This window comes from Ascaphus truei, chromosome 5, assembly GCF_040206685.1.
Source record: "Ascaphus truei isolate aAscTru1 chromosome 5, aAscTru1.hap1, whole genome shotgun sequence".
Classification (NCBI taxonomy): Eukaryota; Metazoa; Chordata; class Amphibia; order Anura; family Ascaphidae; genus Ascaphus; species Ascaphus truei.
Genome location: NC_134487.1, coordinates 115,472,502 through 115,489,560, shown reverse-complemented (window position 1 = coordinate 115,489,560; position 17,059 = coordinate 115,472,502). Strand labels below are relative to the sequence as shown.

At 38.9% G+C, this 17,059-nt stretch overlaps 1 protein-coding gene across 3 annotated transcripts in view; it reads left to right on the top strand.

Moving 5' to 3' along the window:
• TMTC2 (transmembrane O-mannosyltransferase targeting cadherins 2) overlaps positions 1 to 13,440 on the top strand; it is a 374,233-nt gene extending 360,793 nt beyond the window's left edge. The window contains exon 12 of one of the 3 annotated variants that reach the window (XM_075600493.1): positions 8,766 to 13,440. In XM_075600493.1, coding sequence (XP_075456608.1) covers positions 8,766 to 8,945 — 180 coding nt within the window. In that variant the 3' untranslated portion in view covers positions 8,946 to 13,440. Of the gene's footprint in view, positions 1 to 650; positions 2,565 to 8,765 lie in introns of those variants that run through there. The other 2 variants (XM_075600494.1, XM_075600492.1) reach the window with 2 other exon arrangements.
• Positions 13,441 to 17,059: the final 3,619 nt, after the last annotated feature.

Sequence of the window (17,059 nt, the reverse complement as noted above, 5' to 3'; positions counted from 1 at the left end):
GCACACGCACACACACAGACACAGACACAGACACACACACACACACAGACACCCACACACACAGACACAGACAGATATGCACACACGCACATGCACACACACATGCACACACACACACACATACATACAGACACACATGCACGCACACACACATGCACATGCACACACACACACACACACGCGCACACACATACACACACCTCTGTGCTGCCTCTGTCTTGTCTGGTAGTTACAATGCCGGACCGGCTGCAGACCCATTGGATGGGAGCGATCACGTGACCACTCCTCCGCTTCCCCGAGCGGCAAATTTCAAACTTGCCGGTCTCTGGGAAGATTCTCAGCCTCCGCACGCATCAGCAAGCATGTCGCTACTGATCTCCTCTTTTCCCTCTAACATCTGCCCTCTTGACCTCAAACCTCTTGCTACTACTCTAATTCCCACACTCACACATATTTTCAACTTCTCCCTCCTCTCTTGTACCTTTCCCATTTTCTTCAAGCATGTAACAGTTATACATTTACTCACAAAAGCTAGCTTGACCCTTCCTGTCTCTATCGATTTGTCTCCCTACTGCCTTTTGCCTTTAAACTTCTTGAACGCCTTGTATTCTCAAGCCTGCTCCATTCTCTTACCTCCTTTTCTCTCCTAGATCCTCTACAATCTGGCTTCTGCACTGCTCATGCCACGAACAGCCCTCACCACAATAACTAATGACCTCCATGCTGCCAAAGACAAAGGTCATTGCACTGTGCTCATATTACTCAACCTCTCTGCAGCCTCTGTTACTATGGACCACCCGTTTCTCCTTCCTGTACTCTTGGTGTCCGTAACAGAGCTCTTTCTTGGAGTTGCTGTTATGTACCTCTCCCATCGTACTTTCAGTGTCTCGTTTGTCAACACCTCCTCCGTTGATATTTCTGTGTGCCTACCCCAAGGGCTCTGTTCTTGGACATCTTCTATTTACACACGCTCTCTAGGTGACCTTTTCACATCTCTTGGGTTCAAATATCCTCTCTACGCTGATGACACAAAAATGTACCCTTCATCCCCTGACCTTACACCTGCTTTACAAACCAAAATCTGAATGTCTCTCCGCTATATCATTCTGGATTGCCCTCTGCTGATTCAACTAAGCATGCCAATGAAGGAGCTCCTAATAATGACTACCATGCCTGGCCCTTCTGCCCCCTTCTATATTAGTGTTGACAGCACTATTGTACACACAGTATCAAAAGCAAGCTGCCTGGATGTCACATTTGACTCCTCTCTCACATTCACAATGTTGATAAAAACAACTATCATTTTTTCCCTCAGCAACATAGCAAAGATATGCCCTTTCCTCTGTTGTCCTACTGCTAAAAGTCTAATGCAGGCCCTTATTCTCTCCCTTCTTGACTATTATAACTTTCTAATGTCCGGCCTTCCTGCCTCTCACCTGTCTCCTTTACAATCTATCCTAAACGCTGCTGCCAGAATCACTTTACTCTTTCCTAAATCTGTCTTCACTTCTCTCATGCTAAAATCTAAATTCTCATAATTTAAGTGTATACACTTCTCTGCCCCTCCTTCCATCTTCACCCTAATTTCTCGTTATATACCTGCCCGACTCTTGCATTTTGCTCAAGGATGTCTCCTGTCTACAGTCTAAAGTCCTCTCCCACCTATACCCTCTTACTCACTGCTCCACACCTCTGGAATGCCCTTCCCCTCAATATCCTACGAGCACCCGCTCTCTTCACCTTTTAAGACCTTCCTTAAAACACAACTCTTTAACAAAGCAGATGGGTAGCTCCAGTGGCTGATACTGTACATTCATATGAATTGACCTTGACCCCCAGAAAACACACTTACCAGAACACCTTCCTACTGTCTCTGTAAGTTCTCTCTACATACCACTTAGATTGTAAGCTCTTTGGGGCAAGGACTTGTTTTCCTAATATTACTTTGTCTGAAGCTCTTATTCCCATTATGTTATATTATTATGTCACTTGTATTACTGCTGTGAAGTGCTATGTAAATAAATATACATACTGTATGTGTGAAAACATGCAGAGAAAAGCTACCAAATTACAAAAGGGGATGGAAAAATCTGATTTATGAAGAGAGGCTAGCTAAATTTGATTGGTTTTCATTTGAAAAAAAAAAGTGTCTAAGAGGTGATATAACTATATCCAAATATATTCGGGGACAATACAAGTAGCTTTCAAAAGAACTAATCTATATATAAGGGCAGTACAAATAACATGGGGTCATCCCTTAAGGTTGGAGGGTAAGGTTCTTTATACTGTAGTAAGGGCAGTTAAAATGTGGAATTTGTCGCCCATTGAGACTGTGATGGCAGATACAATAGATAGCTTCAAAAAAGGTTGAACATCTTTTTAGAAAGGAAGGGTATACAGGAATATACCAAATAAGTAAACATAGGAAGAATGTTGATCCATGGAGTCAGGAAGGGATTTATTTGGAGTCAGTAACGGATTTATTTTTTTACCCTTATGAGATCATTGGATGATATTTCACTGGGGTTTTTTGTTTGCCTTTCTCTGGATCAATATACTGTACTGTAAATACAAATATAGAATACGTATCTGTCGTCCAAATTTAGCATACAGTAGTTTGAACTTGATGGACAACGTGATCTGCTATGTAATATGTTTGTGTAGAAATTGTTTTTTTTTCCTTTGTAGTTCGTAAATGTATTAAACTGTTGTAATCTAATCTGAAGCACTAAGATTACTATAAATTTGAGTTCAAAGTGTGCATTCAAAATGTCCTCCTTCTGCTGAAATGCACAACCTAAGACGAGCACGCCACTGTCTGATGGCATAATCAATAACGTATTGATCCAGCTGCTCCCACTCCTGAAAGATACGTTGTTTACAAATTCGTTTTTTCAGTCCTCCTAGTAACCATCTTTTATCAAGAGACATTTTATGTAAGTATTTTGGACCATAATTCTTGCTCTCAAGCACTGTATAACGTACTTATCTTCTTTGCTAAACACCATTTTGTAACTATGCACTTGATGCGGTTATCATGCCGTCACCAATCCCAAAGAATATTTATTACATTATCAAATAATTCTTAAATGTATAAATCTACGGGGAGAGACATATAATTGCTCAAATATTAATGAAAATGTTATGGTTTTTCTGCAGGGTATGACAAAAATAAAAAGGGGACCTGTTTTTTCTGAACATTGTCCAATTACATAATGTAGAGTGGCGAGAAAAAGTTTGTGAACCCAAATGATAATTACAGAAATTCCATAGTTTTTCTATGATAACCTCCTTAATCAAAACAAGTCGTAAATTAAATATCTATAGGGTTTATATTAACCAATTCCATGTCTTTTGAAACAAAATTATATATGAATTAGACAAACAATGAGTAATTAAGAGTCCGGGTATGTGAAACCCTGGTTTTATTATCTAAATTAAAGGGATAATTAGAATCAGGTGTTTCAATCATTTTGAAGATTTTCAAGTGTGAGTTTGGAAGGCCCCATCTATCTATATCTATCTATATCTATCTATATATATATATAAAACTGAAAACGTTGTATATTTGCTGTGCCTCTGGGCAATCTGATTGGTCCGTGGCCCCGCCCCCGCACGCCTCTCATTGGCCTGCGTGGTTCTATGACATCACATACCCAACTGCCACACTCTTTAAACATTCACTGAGCTTTGGGATGCATCACAGCAGCATGATCCCGCCTCCTCTCACAAACTAGCCCCAGCGCAGATTCACCCCAGCGCAGATTCCTCCCCTGCGGACTACACTTCACCTCCGCACACCCTCCTCTGCTCCTCCATCAACTCCCGACAGGAGCCATCAACTCCTGACACAAGCAGCACCTTAGGTACCGAGCGCTGCCCCCTCAACCCCCAACACGACCCCCCCTCACCCTCCGCTGCTCCGCCATCACCTCCCGCCACGCGCAGCCAACTGTCACCAACCACCAACCGGTACATGTCAGCGGGGGGGAAGGGAGGGGGAGCAGGGGGCAATGGCGGTCTCGGCGTGGCTGACTGTCCCCTGGGGCGTCTGGTGGGGGGCACTTGCACCACCTTTCCTCCCCCCAATCCCCCTCCTCTCCCCACCGGCACTCGCCTCCAAACTTGTGCCTCTTACTCATGTGTGACACTCTGTGTGTGTCTCAGTGTGTATGTGTGTGTCACACTTTGTGTGTATCTCACAGTGTGTGAGACACTGTGTGTGAGACACTGTGTCTGTGTGACAGTGCATGTGTGTGTGACTGTGTGTGTGTGTATGGCAGACAATCTGTGTGGTGGGGGCTATGGGGACATGCAGGGGGGGCACTAATGTGAGGTGCAAGGGAGTGTACAGTGATATCACGTGCAAGGGGGGAGACTCATGTGAGGTGCAAGGGGGGGGGGAAATCATGTGAGGTGCAAAGGGGGAGAAGTGATGTGATGTGCATGGCGGTGACAGTGATGTGGGGGCCAGGGGGGGGAGAGTGATGTGGGGACCATGGGGGGGAGAGTGATGTGGGGGGCAGGGAGGGGACACTGCAGCTGTGATGGAGGGGGGGGGAGGCTGGAGCTGTGAAGAAGGGGGGGGGGGGAGCTGAGAAGGGGAACGGAGTTGTGAAGGGGTGTACATCCCGGGCAACGCCGGGTCTCTCAGCTAGTCCTATAAAAACATAAGAAACTTTGTGAGTATGGTCTTTACCATACAGGTGTGTGGAAACATCATTCCAAGATCAAAAGAAATCTCTGAGGAACTCAGAAAAGCAATTATTGATGCTCATCAGTCTGGAAAAGGTTACAAAACCATTTCTAGGGATTTTGTGCTTCACCACTCCTGTCAGACATATAGGCTACAAATGGAAAAAGTTCAAGACCACAGTTACTCTACCCAGGAGCGGTTGTCCTACCAAAATCTCTCCAGAACAAACCAAAAAATCATCCAGGAAGTTACATCCAAGGATCTGCAGGCAACTCTCACCACAGCAAATATGAGAACTCATGATTCAACTATCAGAAAAAGAATGGTGTTCATGGAATTATGGAAGTACAATTAGATTGTAAACTCTTCGGAGCAGGAACGCCTTCTGAAATTTTACTTTTATGTCTGAAGCACTTATTGCCATGACCAGTTATTTGTATTATTTGTGATTTATATGATTGTCACGTGTATTACTACTGTGAAGCGCTATGTACATTAATGATGCTATATTAATAAAGACATACATACATACATGGCTAGGAGGAAACCACTTCTCTCTAAAAGAACATTTTTGTCCATCTGAAGTTGGCCAAAGAGCACATAGATAATCCACAAGACTCCTGGAACAATGTTCTCTGGACAGACGAGTGAAAGGTAGAACTTTTTGGCCTCATTGAGAAATGTTTTGTTTGTCAAAAAATGAAACTGTATTCGAACAGAAGAACCTTGTCCCAACTGTCAAGCATGGTGGTGGGAGTGTGATGGTTTGGGGTTGCTTTGCTGCTTCAGGACCTGGATGTTTGCCATCATTGACACAACCATTCTAGAGGAGAATGTCAGGCCATTCGTCCGTGAGCTGAAGCGAAATAGGCCTAGTTAAAGTCTGAACCTAAACCCCATTGAAATGTTGTGGCAGGACCTGAAGTGAGATGTCCATGCAAGGAAGTCCTCAAATGTCAATGAGTTGAAATAGTTCTGTTAGGAGCAATGGGTCAAAACCAATGGGAGTGACAGACCAGCAGTTTCAGAAAACGCTTAGTTGAAGTCATTGCTGCTCAAGGGGGTGCCACCAGGTACTCAATCTAAAGGTTCACATACTTTTTAACACATGGATATTGAATATGAAATAATTTGTGGTTAAATAAATATTGAAAAAGTATCATGTCTTTGTGTTAGTTGTTTGATCAGGTTATTTATTATTAGGATTTAGATTAAGATCTAATAACATTTTATGTGCAAATTCCAAAGGGTTCACAATTTTCTTCTCTCCACTGTGGGTGTGTGTGTGTGTGTGTGTGTGTATGTGTATATATATTGTGATCCCCACACCATGTTGCAGTCTCTTTTGTCCCAATTTAAGGCTGGAAACACTGTATTTTCTAAGCAGGGGTTTATTTACAGGGATTAAATCAAACAACGGGCCCACCATCCCTTTAAGAAAACCAAATAATAATATCAAATCCTATTACCGTTAGAGAAAGTAACTCACTTTCCTTCAGTCCTCTCTAAAGACCGCTGGCCAACTATACTGGTTCCCAGCTAAAACATGCCCCGGCATATACACCAATGTAGCACAGTCTTTGCATACAATAGGGGTTTTGCTTATCTTTAGTCTTTATGGAGCAGACGTCACCGCTTCAGCAGGAGCTCTCCTCCTTTTCTTCCTTAGGGAACTCAGCCCCACGTGAGCTCACAGAAACTCCCGTAGGTCCTATGTAACCAGCCACCACTGCTTCAGCATGACTCTCAGCAGTGTCTCTCACTCTTTACCAGCTTATTTAACCAGCTTCCGCAGCTGGAGAGCACTCCTGTCTCCCCCCCTTCTCTGGGGAAAAAAGAGTCTCTCTTTGCAGGCCAGCTATCAGTCTTTTAAAGCTCTTCCTGACTATTCAGACCAGGCTGATTAGCTTAATTAGTTAACAGATGAACAGCCATTCCAAGGAGGATTAACTCTCTGTGCTGCAAAAGTCCTATAGCTGCCCTATTCAGCCCCTCGAGGACAGCGATGGCATCACAATATATATATTGTGATGCCATCGCTGTCCTCGAGGGGCTGAATAGGGCAGCTATAGGACTTTTGCAGCACAGAGAGTTAATCCTCCTTGGAATGGCTGTTCATCTGTTAACTAATTAAGCTAATCAGCCTGGTCTGAATAGTCAGGAAGAGCTTTAAAAGACTGATAGCTGGCCTGCAAAGAGAGACTCTGTGTGTGTTTTGCTTCTTTTAAATAGAGTATTTACAAATTGATTTAAAGAAATATTGCAAGTCTTTTAGGAAGTTTATCTTCCAAAAAACTATAAGTATGTGTTCATGATTATTACCACACTTGGCCAACAGTTGATCGCAAGGTCTTAATTGAAGATTAAAAAAATAGCAATTGGGACAATTGTAGCCTCTATAATAATCAAAATACTAAAAAGATTTGAGAAAGGGTGCTTTCTGCCTGAAACATTGTCCACCAAGTGAATATACACTTGTTTACTGTATGTCATGTATTTGAGGGTTTTTTATCATTGTCTCTATGCGTGTTTAGTATATATTGGATATATTTTTATTACATTACCACTATTGTGGATTTACCTGCATTATGAAATGTTTCCAATATATTATATATTTTATATATTCAGGTATGTTTAGTGTTGTGATTTTTCCAGTGAGTACAATTGTTCCAATTTCTATATTTGTATCTACATGTATATTTGACATGGGGAGAATGCATTATGACTATATGTGGGTCACACATTACATTATTGCCTTTCATTTTCCTAGGAGGCTGTATGTTATGGAATCTATTTATTTTTCAAATTCTTATTTGAAATCAGTAAAAAATTATAACATACAGAACACACATACTTTTTTTGAAAGAGGCATGTTAAGAAAGAGGCATACTGTACCACAAGAAATATGATAGAGATAATAATAATAATAGCATGTTCTTGTATAGCACTGCTAGTTTTACGTAGCGTTTTACAGAGACATTTTGCAGAGACATTTTGCAGGCACAGGTCCCGTGGAGCTTACAATCTATGTTTTTGGTGCCTGTGGCACAGGGAGATAAAGTGACTTACCCACGGTCTCAAAGAGCCGGCACTGGGAATTGAACGAGGCTCCCCTGCTTCATTCTCAGTGCCAGTGTCTTTACTCACTGAGCCACTCCTCCCCAGATGGATTGTTGTAATGATTCCAAAGCTTTAATGATCAAGGATGAGATCTTAATTAGTTCCTATGGTGTCTATTTAATGAGTTTTCAAAAATTAGTTTTCATCAATGTGTGTACAAAACAGAAAACTACTGCAAAGTAATGTCATTGGGATGAAAAAATGAGTATTGGTGACTTCTACGAAACAATTATTGTCTTTGAGTAGTCTATTGTAAGATAATGATTAATTCAGTGCCTTCCATGCGAAGAGGATACAAATATTTAATTCATTTCACAAACCATCAAATCAATACTCCCTGGCTTATTGTAAATGTTTAAAAGATAGACAGTAGAGGTGTTTTTCCTGTTAACCCTATCATCAGAAGACAGAGTGTTCTTTGGCAAGAGGTTAAAATCAATATGTTTGATGAAAGCAAGTTCAAGCTTGTATTTAAGAGCCTTTTGGCCATGTGTAATACTTTCAGAAATTACATGTAACAATAATGATGATAAGGATTATAGCTGTTGGGTATGCAATGAGATAATACCTCCTAAGGAGCCAAATTGATTGAACAGAATCTCTGCTTTAAATATGCTGTTAGGGTTGAAGCTTAAAGTTGACTGGTTAGTGTTTCCTTTGAAAATATTTTCAAAATATTGCGTGTTCTGTGTTGCGTTATTAAGGACCTTTTGATTCATGTGGACATGGTATGCTACAAACATATTAAAAGATACAGCTAGCAGTGCCTTTGAAATAATTTCCTTGTTATCATTTTCCATTTACTTGAATTGGTAAATTGTTTCCATATATATCCTATTTGAGGCATAAATACATAATTTACCTACATTGCTGAAAGTTGTGGTCTGGTGGGGGAATAACTTAATCTGCCCACTAATTTATTTTTCTAATTTTTGTTTTCTTTTGCCAGTACCCTGCTGCCTTGATGAATCTTGGAGCCATTCTTCACCTCAACGGCAAATTAGGAGAGGCAGAAGCTAACTACCTCAGAGCTCTTCAGTTTAAACCAGATGATGTAATCACGCAGTCAAACCTTCGCAAATTGTGGAATATCATGGAAAAGCAAGGCTTAAAGACTTCGAAAACGTGACATTAAAGGACGCGAGACCTTTGACCAGCAGTCAAATTCTGAAATTGGACATGCGGGAAGCTGAATGTTAACAGCATTAAGTTGACTTTCCTGCAAGTGTTTGGAGAGTATAATTGCTGCTAAGAGAGTGTTCTGCTTTTTGGCACAGTAGTTATGCCATCTTAAAAAGGGAAATGATAAAGGGGATATGAACTCTCCACAAGGATTAGGAAGTGCTTGCATTAGCCCAGATAAAGAAAGGCACTTAAAGAAAGAATCTGTCTGCATACATCACTACATACTGGTTGTACATATTTGTTGAATAGGCCCTGACAGATATGAGTCTCTAAAGCTGTAAAAGAAGGCATACTAGTGGACACAACCTCTTAACTATCACTAAAACTAATTAATTTAACGTATTACCTAGGCCGATCATATATTTCAGAGTTAATATACTAATTTCATTAATGATTGAATTTGTTAAAATGGCACTGTATACTACTGTAATTATGCTTAAATGGTTTTCATTTAGTTTAAGGCCAGTGCAAATTACCTGATGGCATTTAAAAAATAGATAGTGATATTAAACAATAAGTAATAAGAGGTTATTAAATTGACATGCATAAATGTGCAGTCCTACATAACATATACAGCTTTATTTTTATTTTTTAAAGCCACAGTATAGTGTTATTCAGCAAACTGTGATGGTGCTGATCGTGGCACTATTGAACAGAAGCTCCCATGCGATAATACTTCCATCGTCATTGTCGCTGTGGTATCCCGCATAGTATCCCATCTTGTCTATCATTTTATAATATAATTTTTATCATACTTAAGGATATTGTTAATAGTCTTGCAAATTTAGAGCAGAATGTCTAACTGAAAAAAGCAGAATAACAACTATAGCAGTTAACATGACATACTGATGTGTGCTCTGAGCTAAGAAAGCAGGCTGCAAGTTTTACCGATCAGGACTGTGAGTTGCCCAAAAACTTTCGGGTGATGAATAAGGGAGGCATTTCTAACATAAATCAATATTTAAAGAAAATGTATTGGCATATTAGGGCAGCATTTGTAGCCCTCCCTGCTATAAAGGTAGCACAGACATAACAAGGCTTCTTCACCAGGACATGGGGTTTGATGCTTTAAAGCAGCAGTTCCCTCCTTGGCCTCCTTTTGTTTTCTCAGGATGGGAAGCAGGAGCTGAAATTAAAATGCTTCAGGTCCGGGGGCCTCTGGTTTCCAACATAAATACATGTAAAAGTAGTGAAAGTTCTCGCTGGTACTTAAATTCCCTGCCTCATTAAGAAGCTGCAAAGGATGATGTTGCAACTTGCTATTGTCCCACATACAGTATACGCAGACTGAAACTGTCATTTTGTCTCCCCAGTTGGGGACATGTACGCACTTGTTATAACAGTTAGTATTCCGGGAGCTAGGGGGTTACTGCTGCTGAAATGAATACTTTTATGCTCCGAGGACCCGTGCTAGCCTGGTAAAAAAAATGGTTGGTTAAAAAAATATATCCAGAGGAACTGCTGCTTTAAATTTCACAAAAAAGATATTTTAATTTGTAATTTTGCTTTTTAACATCATCCTTGATAAAAAGAGAAAACATGTGTTTACGCTGCATTTAATGGAAGCTGGTATAATAGAATTCAAATCTAGTGGCTTCCATTGAATATATGCAGTATAATAGAGCCTCTACAAGAGAAAGCGGTCTCCATATCAGTAAAGTTGATGTTGAATAATGTCATAGGGGATCACTGCACTGTATCACAATGAAAAGGAAGTAATTGCACTTAGTTTTAACATAGGGTGCAAGGGATACATACAGTACATGCATCAACCAAGGCTGCTAAGAAACTTGCTCAAAGGTGTTTTACGTTATTCTTCCAGGACTCTTGTTTATACTTTCACTTATGTGCGGTACAGTTCCATTGCTGTGTTGCCTCTTATTGCAAATGCTCTTCAGTGTTCTGAGTTTAGAACAGTGTTTCTCAACCAAGGTGCCGCAGCCCCCCAGGGGAGAAAATGCAGCTGGCTGCTCAGCAGGCACCTGCCACACAGCCTGGAAACACAAAGTCTGCGACCCACCTCTCCTCCCTCAGCCCAGCACAGAGGAGATTGAGAAGCCTCCATCTCCAGACAGCGCAGGATGTGTCCGCTGAGTAGCTGACATGTTTGAGTGGAAATAAGTGAGGGCTTTGTGTGGGGAGAGTGGGGGAAGCTACTGCTTTTTGTAGGGAGAGGGAAGGTATATGTATGTGGTGTAAGTAAGAGAAGGGGCAGGGGGGGTGAAAGGGGTATTTATTATTAAGAAAGAGAACGGGTGTGCTGTGTGAGAAGGAGGGTAAATGTGACGTGTGTTGAGTAAAAGGGTGAATGTGGAGTGTAAGAAGAGGGCGGGCGAGTGTGCTTGCTGTGTACTTGTGAGAAGATGAATGAGGTCTGAAGCTCGGGTGCCCTGAAATGTTAAAATAAAAATAAAAAATTCAGTGGTGCCCATGCTCTAAATAGGTTGAGAACCATTGGTTTAGAAACTCTTTACAGCTTGAAGGAAATCCAATAAGCAGCTCCAAACAAAACAAAGTACTCAAAGCAACCTGCCAACTGTTTTACGAACAACTAAAGTGTTTGTGTTTGTTTGTTTCCCTTTATAAATCTTACTAATTTGTATTAAATAATACATGTATGCTATGCAGCCAGATCAACATTTACCTTCAGTTTCCAAGTAATCTTCGGAATTATTTCACCCCATGCTTGCTCTGCTTGCAAAGCTCTAGGCTTCCTACTGTATACCATTTCATTTACACTACGTTATTTTATCACTGTGATCTTTAGAGCCAGTACTGCAGATCATTTTATTTTGGGCAGTTTAAAAAAAAATGAAAACTAAATGTTTATAGTACTCCTAGATATTATTTTATTCATTTAATTAGGGAATGGCTATGCCATGCAGGACTCAACACTTTTTGTTGTCATTTTTGCATTTATATATGTGGTTGTTCTTAACATAAATTTGCACTAGTAAGCAGTTTAAAGTCTGTTTCTTAAGCTAATTAGAATATTTTAGAACTAAAAGTTATATATACTGTAGTCTCTGAGGGCTAAGAATCAAACTCTAAAATCTGCATTGTTGACATGAAATTTATCGCCATAGTCTTTCTACAGTAAATCTTTATGTACTGTATTAAAGCACATTTAACATTGTTACGGAAATGTATTTTAATCATTATTTTTTAATGTCTATGTATAAAAACAATTTGCATCTATGTTGCCCTAATTGAGCAATAGGAAGAATAAGAGAGGCATTACTGTATAATGGGATGTTGAAATTTCAGTATCTATTTTTTTTATGCTTAAGAAAAAACAAACATCTGTGATATGAGTTTTTGTAAGCCAAATTTTTTTTTTAGCAGCTTTGCATCAAGTACAAGAGACTTAATTAACAAAGTACTTATATATTAGAGTGGACAGAGTAATACATGTTTGGTCTCATTTTTTGTCTAAGAATATAAAAATCTCAGGACCTAAGAACTTGCTTCTTCTATCTGGACTACAATGCCACCCAAATGTATCATACAATAAGTTAGACAAAACGGCTCAGATCTTCTAACATGAATATATACTGTATGTATAGTAAAATTCCCCATACATAGTTATTAGTCATGTTATTTAACTTTTTTATGACTGTTTTTCCTTACTCAACATCTATTGTAGTAATTTGTACATTTATTTCATATTTTTATGGCAGTAGTTGCGTCTAAAAAAAAAAACCTAAAATAATTATTAATGATTGCGAAGAATATTATACATATTTATTTGAATCATCATAAAGCATTAACAGTAGTTTCTTAATCAATGTGCTCATTACCCATTTTGTTTTAATTCTGTAATATAATTTTAAATTGAACTGGAATCATACCGTGTATAATTATTCAGCAGTCGTAATTCCTATTTCTTAAAAAATATGAAGGAATACAAATGTAACCTCCTCATTGCCAGAACAGCCTGCAATGCTTTGTATTTTTAACAAACTGTGCAGCTCATACAAGGCACAGCTAACAACAGCCTGTGTTAGGCAAACTGCTGTGCTCTCGTATTTGCCTACACTACCATTAAACCCCCATATTCACAGAGCTGCAGTGGCTTACTTTGCACTATTGATCATAGAGATGATTGGCTGAAAATTAATGGTATTCTTTGCAAGGCATTTCCGGCCCTTCATGTAGCAAGTATCCATGGCGGGATTTACACAGAGGGGTTGGGCTTTATTGTAATGTGTGCAAAACAATGTATTGAAATATATGCCTATGCTCAGGGATTTATAATTGATGATTGCAGACAGCAGCAGCCAGGTTTACTAAATCAATTTTTATTTTATTTTTAGATTAAAATACTATTTGTATAAATTATGACGATTTTGTAGGATTTCCTTTTTGTAGACAAGTTTGTTTTATTTGACATACAGACAGCGATCAACCTTTTTATTAAAGCAATGATAACAAATACATTGTGAGAAGTTGTTGTGTTTAATTGAACGTCTACTCAGAATCCAGATGAGTTGTTTTAATAGACTTTTTTCTTTTATGATTTTATTTTAGAGGTGAATTGAATTATATGTCAAATTTGTGATTAAAAGTTTTTTTTTTTTTATTCATGCTAAACTGTAAACTTTTCTCTACATTTGCAGGAATATTTATTTCGTTTTAAATACACGTTTTTCTCTACTCTACATAATTCTTAGTTCTATCAAGGGAAGCCTGTCCTTGATTTCCTACATTCTCTTCAGTCTTCTACATTCAAAGTTCTTCTTTGTGGTCTAAAACAGAGGTCCCAAACTCCATTCCTCAAGGACCGCTAACAGTACAGGTAAGGATAGCCTCTCATTAGCACAGGTGGCCCAATCATTTTGACTGAACCACCTGTGCTCTAGCAGGGGTATCCGTAAAACCTGCACTGTTAGTGGTCCTTGAGGACTGGAGTTACATAGTTGCATAGTAGATGAGGTTGAAAAAAGACGTAGGTCCATCAGGTTCAACCTATGCTAAATTTAGACAACAGATACTTTATCCTATATCTATACTTACTTATTGATCCAGAGGAAGGCAAACAAAACACCCCATTAAGGGGAAAAATTAATTCCTTCCTGACTCCAAGAATTGGCAATCGGATTAATCCCTGGATCAACATCCTTCCCATGTATACTTATCTGGTATATTCCTGTATACCTTTCCCATCTAAAAAGATGTCCAACCTTTTTTTGAACAAATCTATTGTATCTGCCATCCCAGTCTCCATGGGTAATGAATTCCACATTTTAACTGCCCTTACTGTAAAGAACCCTTTCCTTTGTTGCTGGTGAAATTTCCTTTCCTCCAACCTTAAGGGATGGCCCCGAGTCTTTGGACTGCCCGTGGGATGAATAGTTCTTTTGAAAGCTCCTTGTATTGTCCCTAAATATATTTGTATATAGTTATCATATCCCCTCTTAGACGCCTCTTTTCTAATGTAAATAAATCTAATTTAGCTAGCCTCTCCTCATAAGTTAGAATGTCCATCCCCTTTATTAATTTGGTGGCTCTACTCTGCACTCTCTCTGGTTCCATAATGTCTTTTCTTAGGATTGGTGCCCAAAATTGTACTCCATATTCAAGGTGTGGTCTTACTAATGCTTTGTAAAGGGGCATAATTATGTTTACTTCCCTTCCACCCATTGCCCGTTTGATGCAAGATAAGATCTTGTTTGCCTTTGCAGCTACTGCATGACATTGAGCACTATTGCTAAGGCTGCTGTCTACAAACACTCCTAAATCCTTCTCCATCAAGGATTCCCCCAATATATCTCCATTTAATTTGTAAGTCGACTTTTCATTCTTGCATCCCAAATGCATAACCTTACATTTATCTGTATTAAACCTCATCTGCCATTTACCTGCCCACGTTTCCAGTCTCTCCAAGTTCTTCTGAAGAGAAATTACATCCTGCTCTGATTCTATTACCTCACACAATTAGTATCATCAGCAAAGATGGAGACTTTGCTCTCGATTCCAACCTCAAGGTCATCAATAAACAAGTTAAAAAGCAGGGGTCCCAGTACCGATCCCTGAGGTACTCCACGCACGACTTTAGCCCAACCTGAAAAAGTTCCATTTATGACAACCCTCTGTTGTCTGTCCTTTAACCAATTTTCAATCCAGGTGCATATATTATTACTGAGTCCAACTTTCTTTATTTTGTACACCAACCTCTTGTGTGAAACCGTATCAAAAGCCTTTGCAAAATCTAAGTAGACCACATAAACTGCATTACCCTGGTCTAATTTCCTACTTACCTCCTCAAAGAAACAAAGAAGGTTAGTTTGGCAACATCTATCCTTCATAAATCCATGCTGACTATTACTAATAATTTTGTTTTCCATTAGGTATTCCTGAATATTATCCCGTATTAAACCTTCAAGTAGTTTCCCTACTATTGAAGTCAGGCTTACAGGTCTGCTTTACGCCAATCTTGTGGTACTGAGCCTGTGGAAATGGAGTCCTTGAATATTAAATATAATAGTTTTGCTATTTCTGAGCTTAACTCCTTGAGAAATCTTGGATGTATGCCATCGGAGCCAGGTGCCTTATTTACTTTAATTTTGGGGACCTCTGGTCTTAAAGATCAAGATAGATTTTCATGAGTATGCGTGGAACCGCAGAGAAAGTTTTTTTTTTTTTTCATTATTAAGCTACTTCTTTTCTGTTCTATACAAACCAACAGACAAAAAAAAAATTGGTAAGAAATGATCTTATTTGAGAAATTGTTTATTTTACTTAGACCAAAAGTGACTTTACCTGTAGGATATTATGTTAGATATAACCCCATTTATGATATATATTAAATTGTAAATAAATTAACTGCAATTACATTGGGGTTATGCATAACAATGGATTCCTTCATGACTACTATGGTACCAAGGAGTTAGTATTTCAAAACTTTCACGAGAAAATATGCTTGTTTAAATATGTAAAATCATTTAATTAGCATATTTTCCAGGTGTGCTCACAGGTAGCTCACCCCTTCTCTACAGCAGTAAGCTTATTTCACATACCTGAGGGAGGCAAGATGTTTGACGGTTGTTTTTAGGGCAATCTGCAGCATCACTGTTTAATGAATGGCCTTTATAAATTACATTTTTGCATAGAAAATCCACAAATTACACAACCAAAACAAAATTGTGTAAAAGAAAAAAAATAACAGTTATCGCACAGTTTGGATATGCAATAAGGGCATTAATGAATATGGTAAGATGTTAATTTAAGCGACAATGTCTATTTGCACACGAAAATGCACTTAGTGGAGTTTAATGAATGGGCCCATATGTATGAACTATCCAAATGTAATTTGCTTCATATCTGAACATTCAAGGAAGATACATTTTAAAAAAAATGTATGCACTTAGAGAGGCTTCACGGAAAGACAATCACTAATAAACTACCCGTAAGTGTTTAATTATTGGAAGTTTATAGCTAATTATTGATTTCCTGAAAGCTTCTCTATGGTGCTCGAACCATATGGAAACAAAGAAACCCACAGCAGAAAATAACCACTTGGTCCATTTTTCAATCTCACAGCAAATAGTGGATAGAAGCTCAAACCTCGAATAGGTCGACAGGTGCACTAGGAGAAGCATAGAACAAAAATCCCAACTAGAGAAATCTCCCCACAGAAGGTGCGTAAGCAAGAAAATCCCCCAATTGTATGTACTCCATATCGACAAGTGGAGTGTGGTGGGTTTAACTATTCAGGAAAACCATCAATGAACATAGAGCTTCAACTAGTAGTACTATACAAGGTAGTACTGAAAGGCAATGTGAGATGCCCACGTTTGGATGTGACAGAATAACTACCTAAATACAGTCCCATAAATATGAACATGTGGTAGGAAATATAGCTGGTTGATGATAAAATCAAGTTTTAATAAATAAGTCTAAAATAAATGGGGGACTAGCAGCAAACACTAAATAAGTCCAGATGAATAACAGTGAATTAAAACATAATATAAATCCCTCAAAGAATCTCACAGCACAGTGCTTACCTCTGAATAGTAATGTCAAGAATAGAGGGAGCTGTGCAGTGGAGCTAATGAG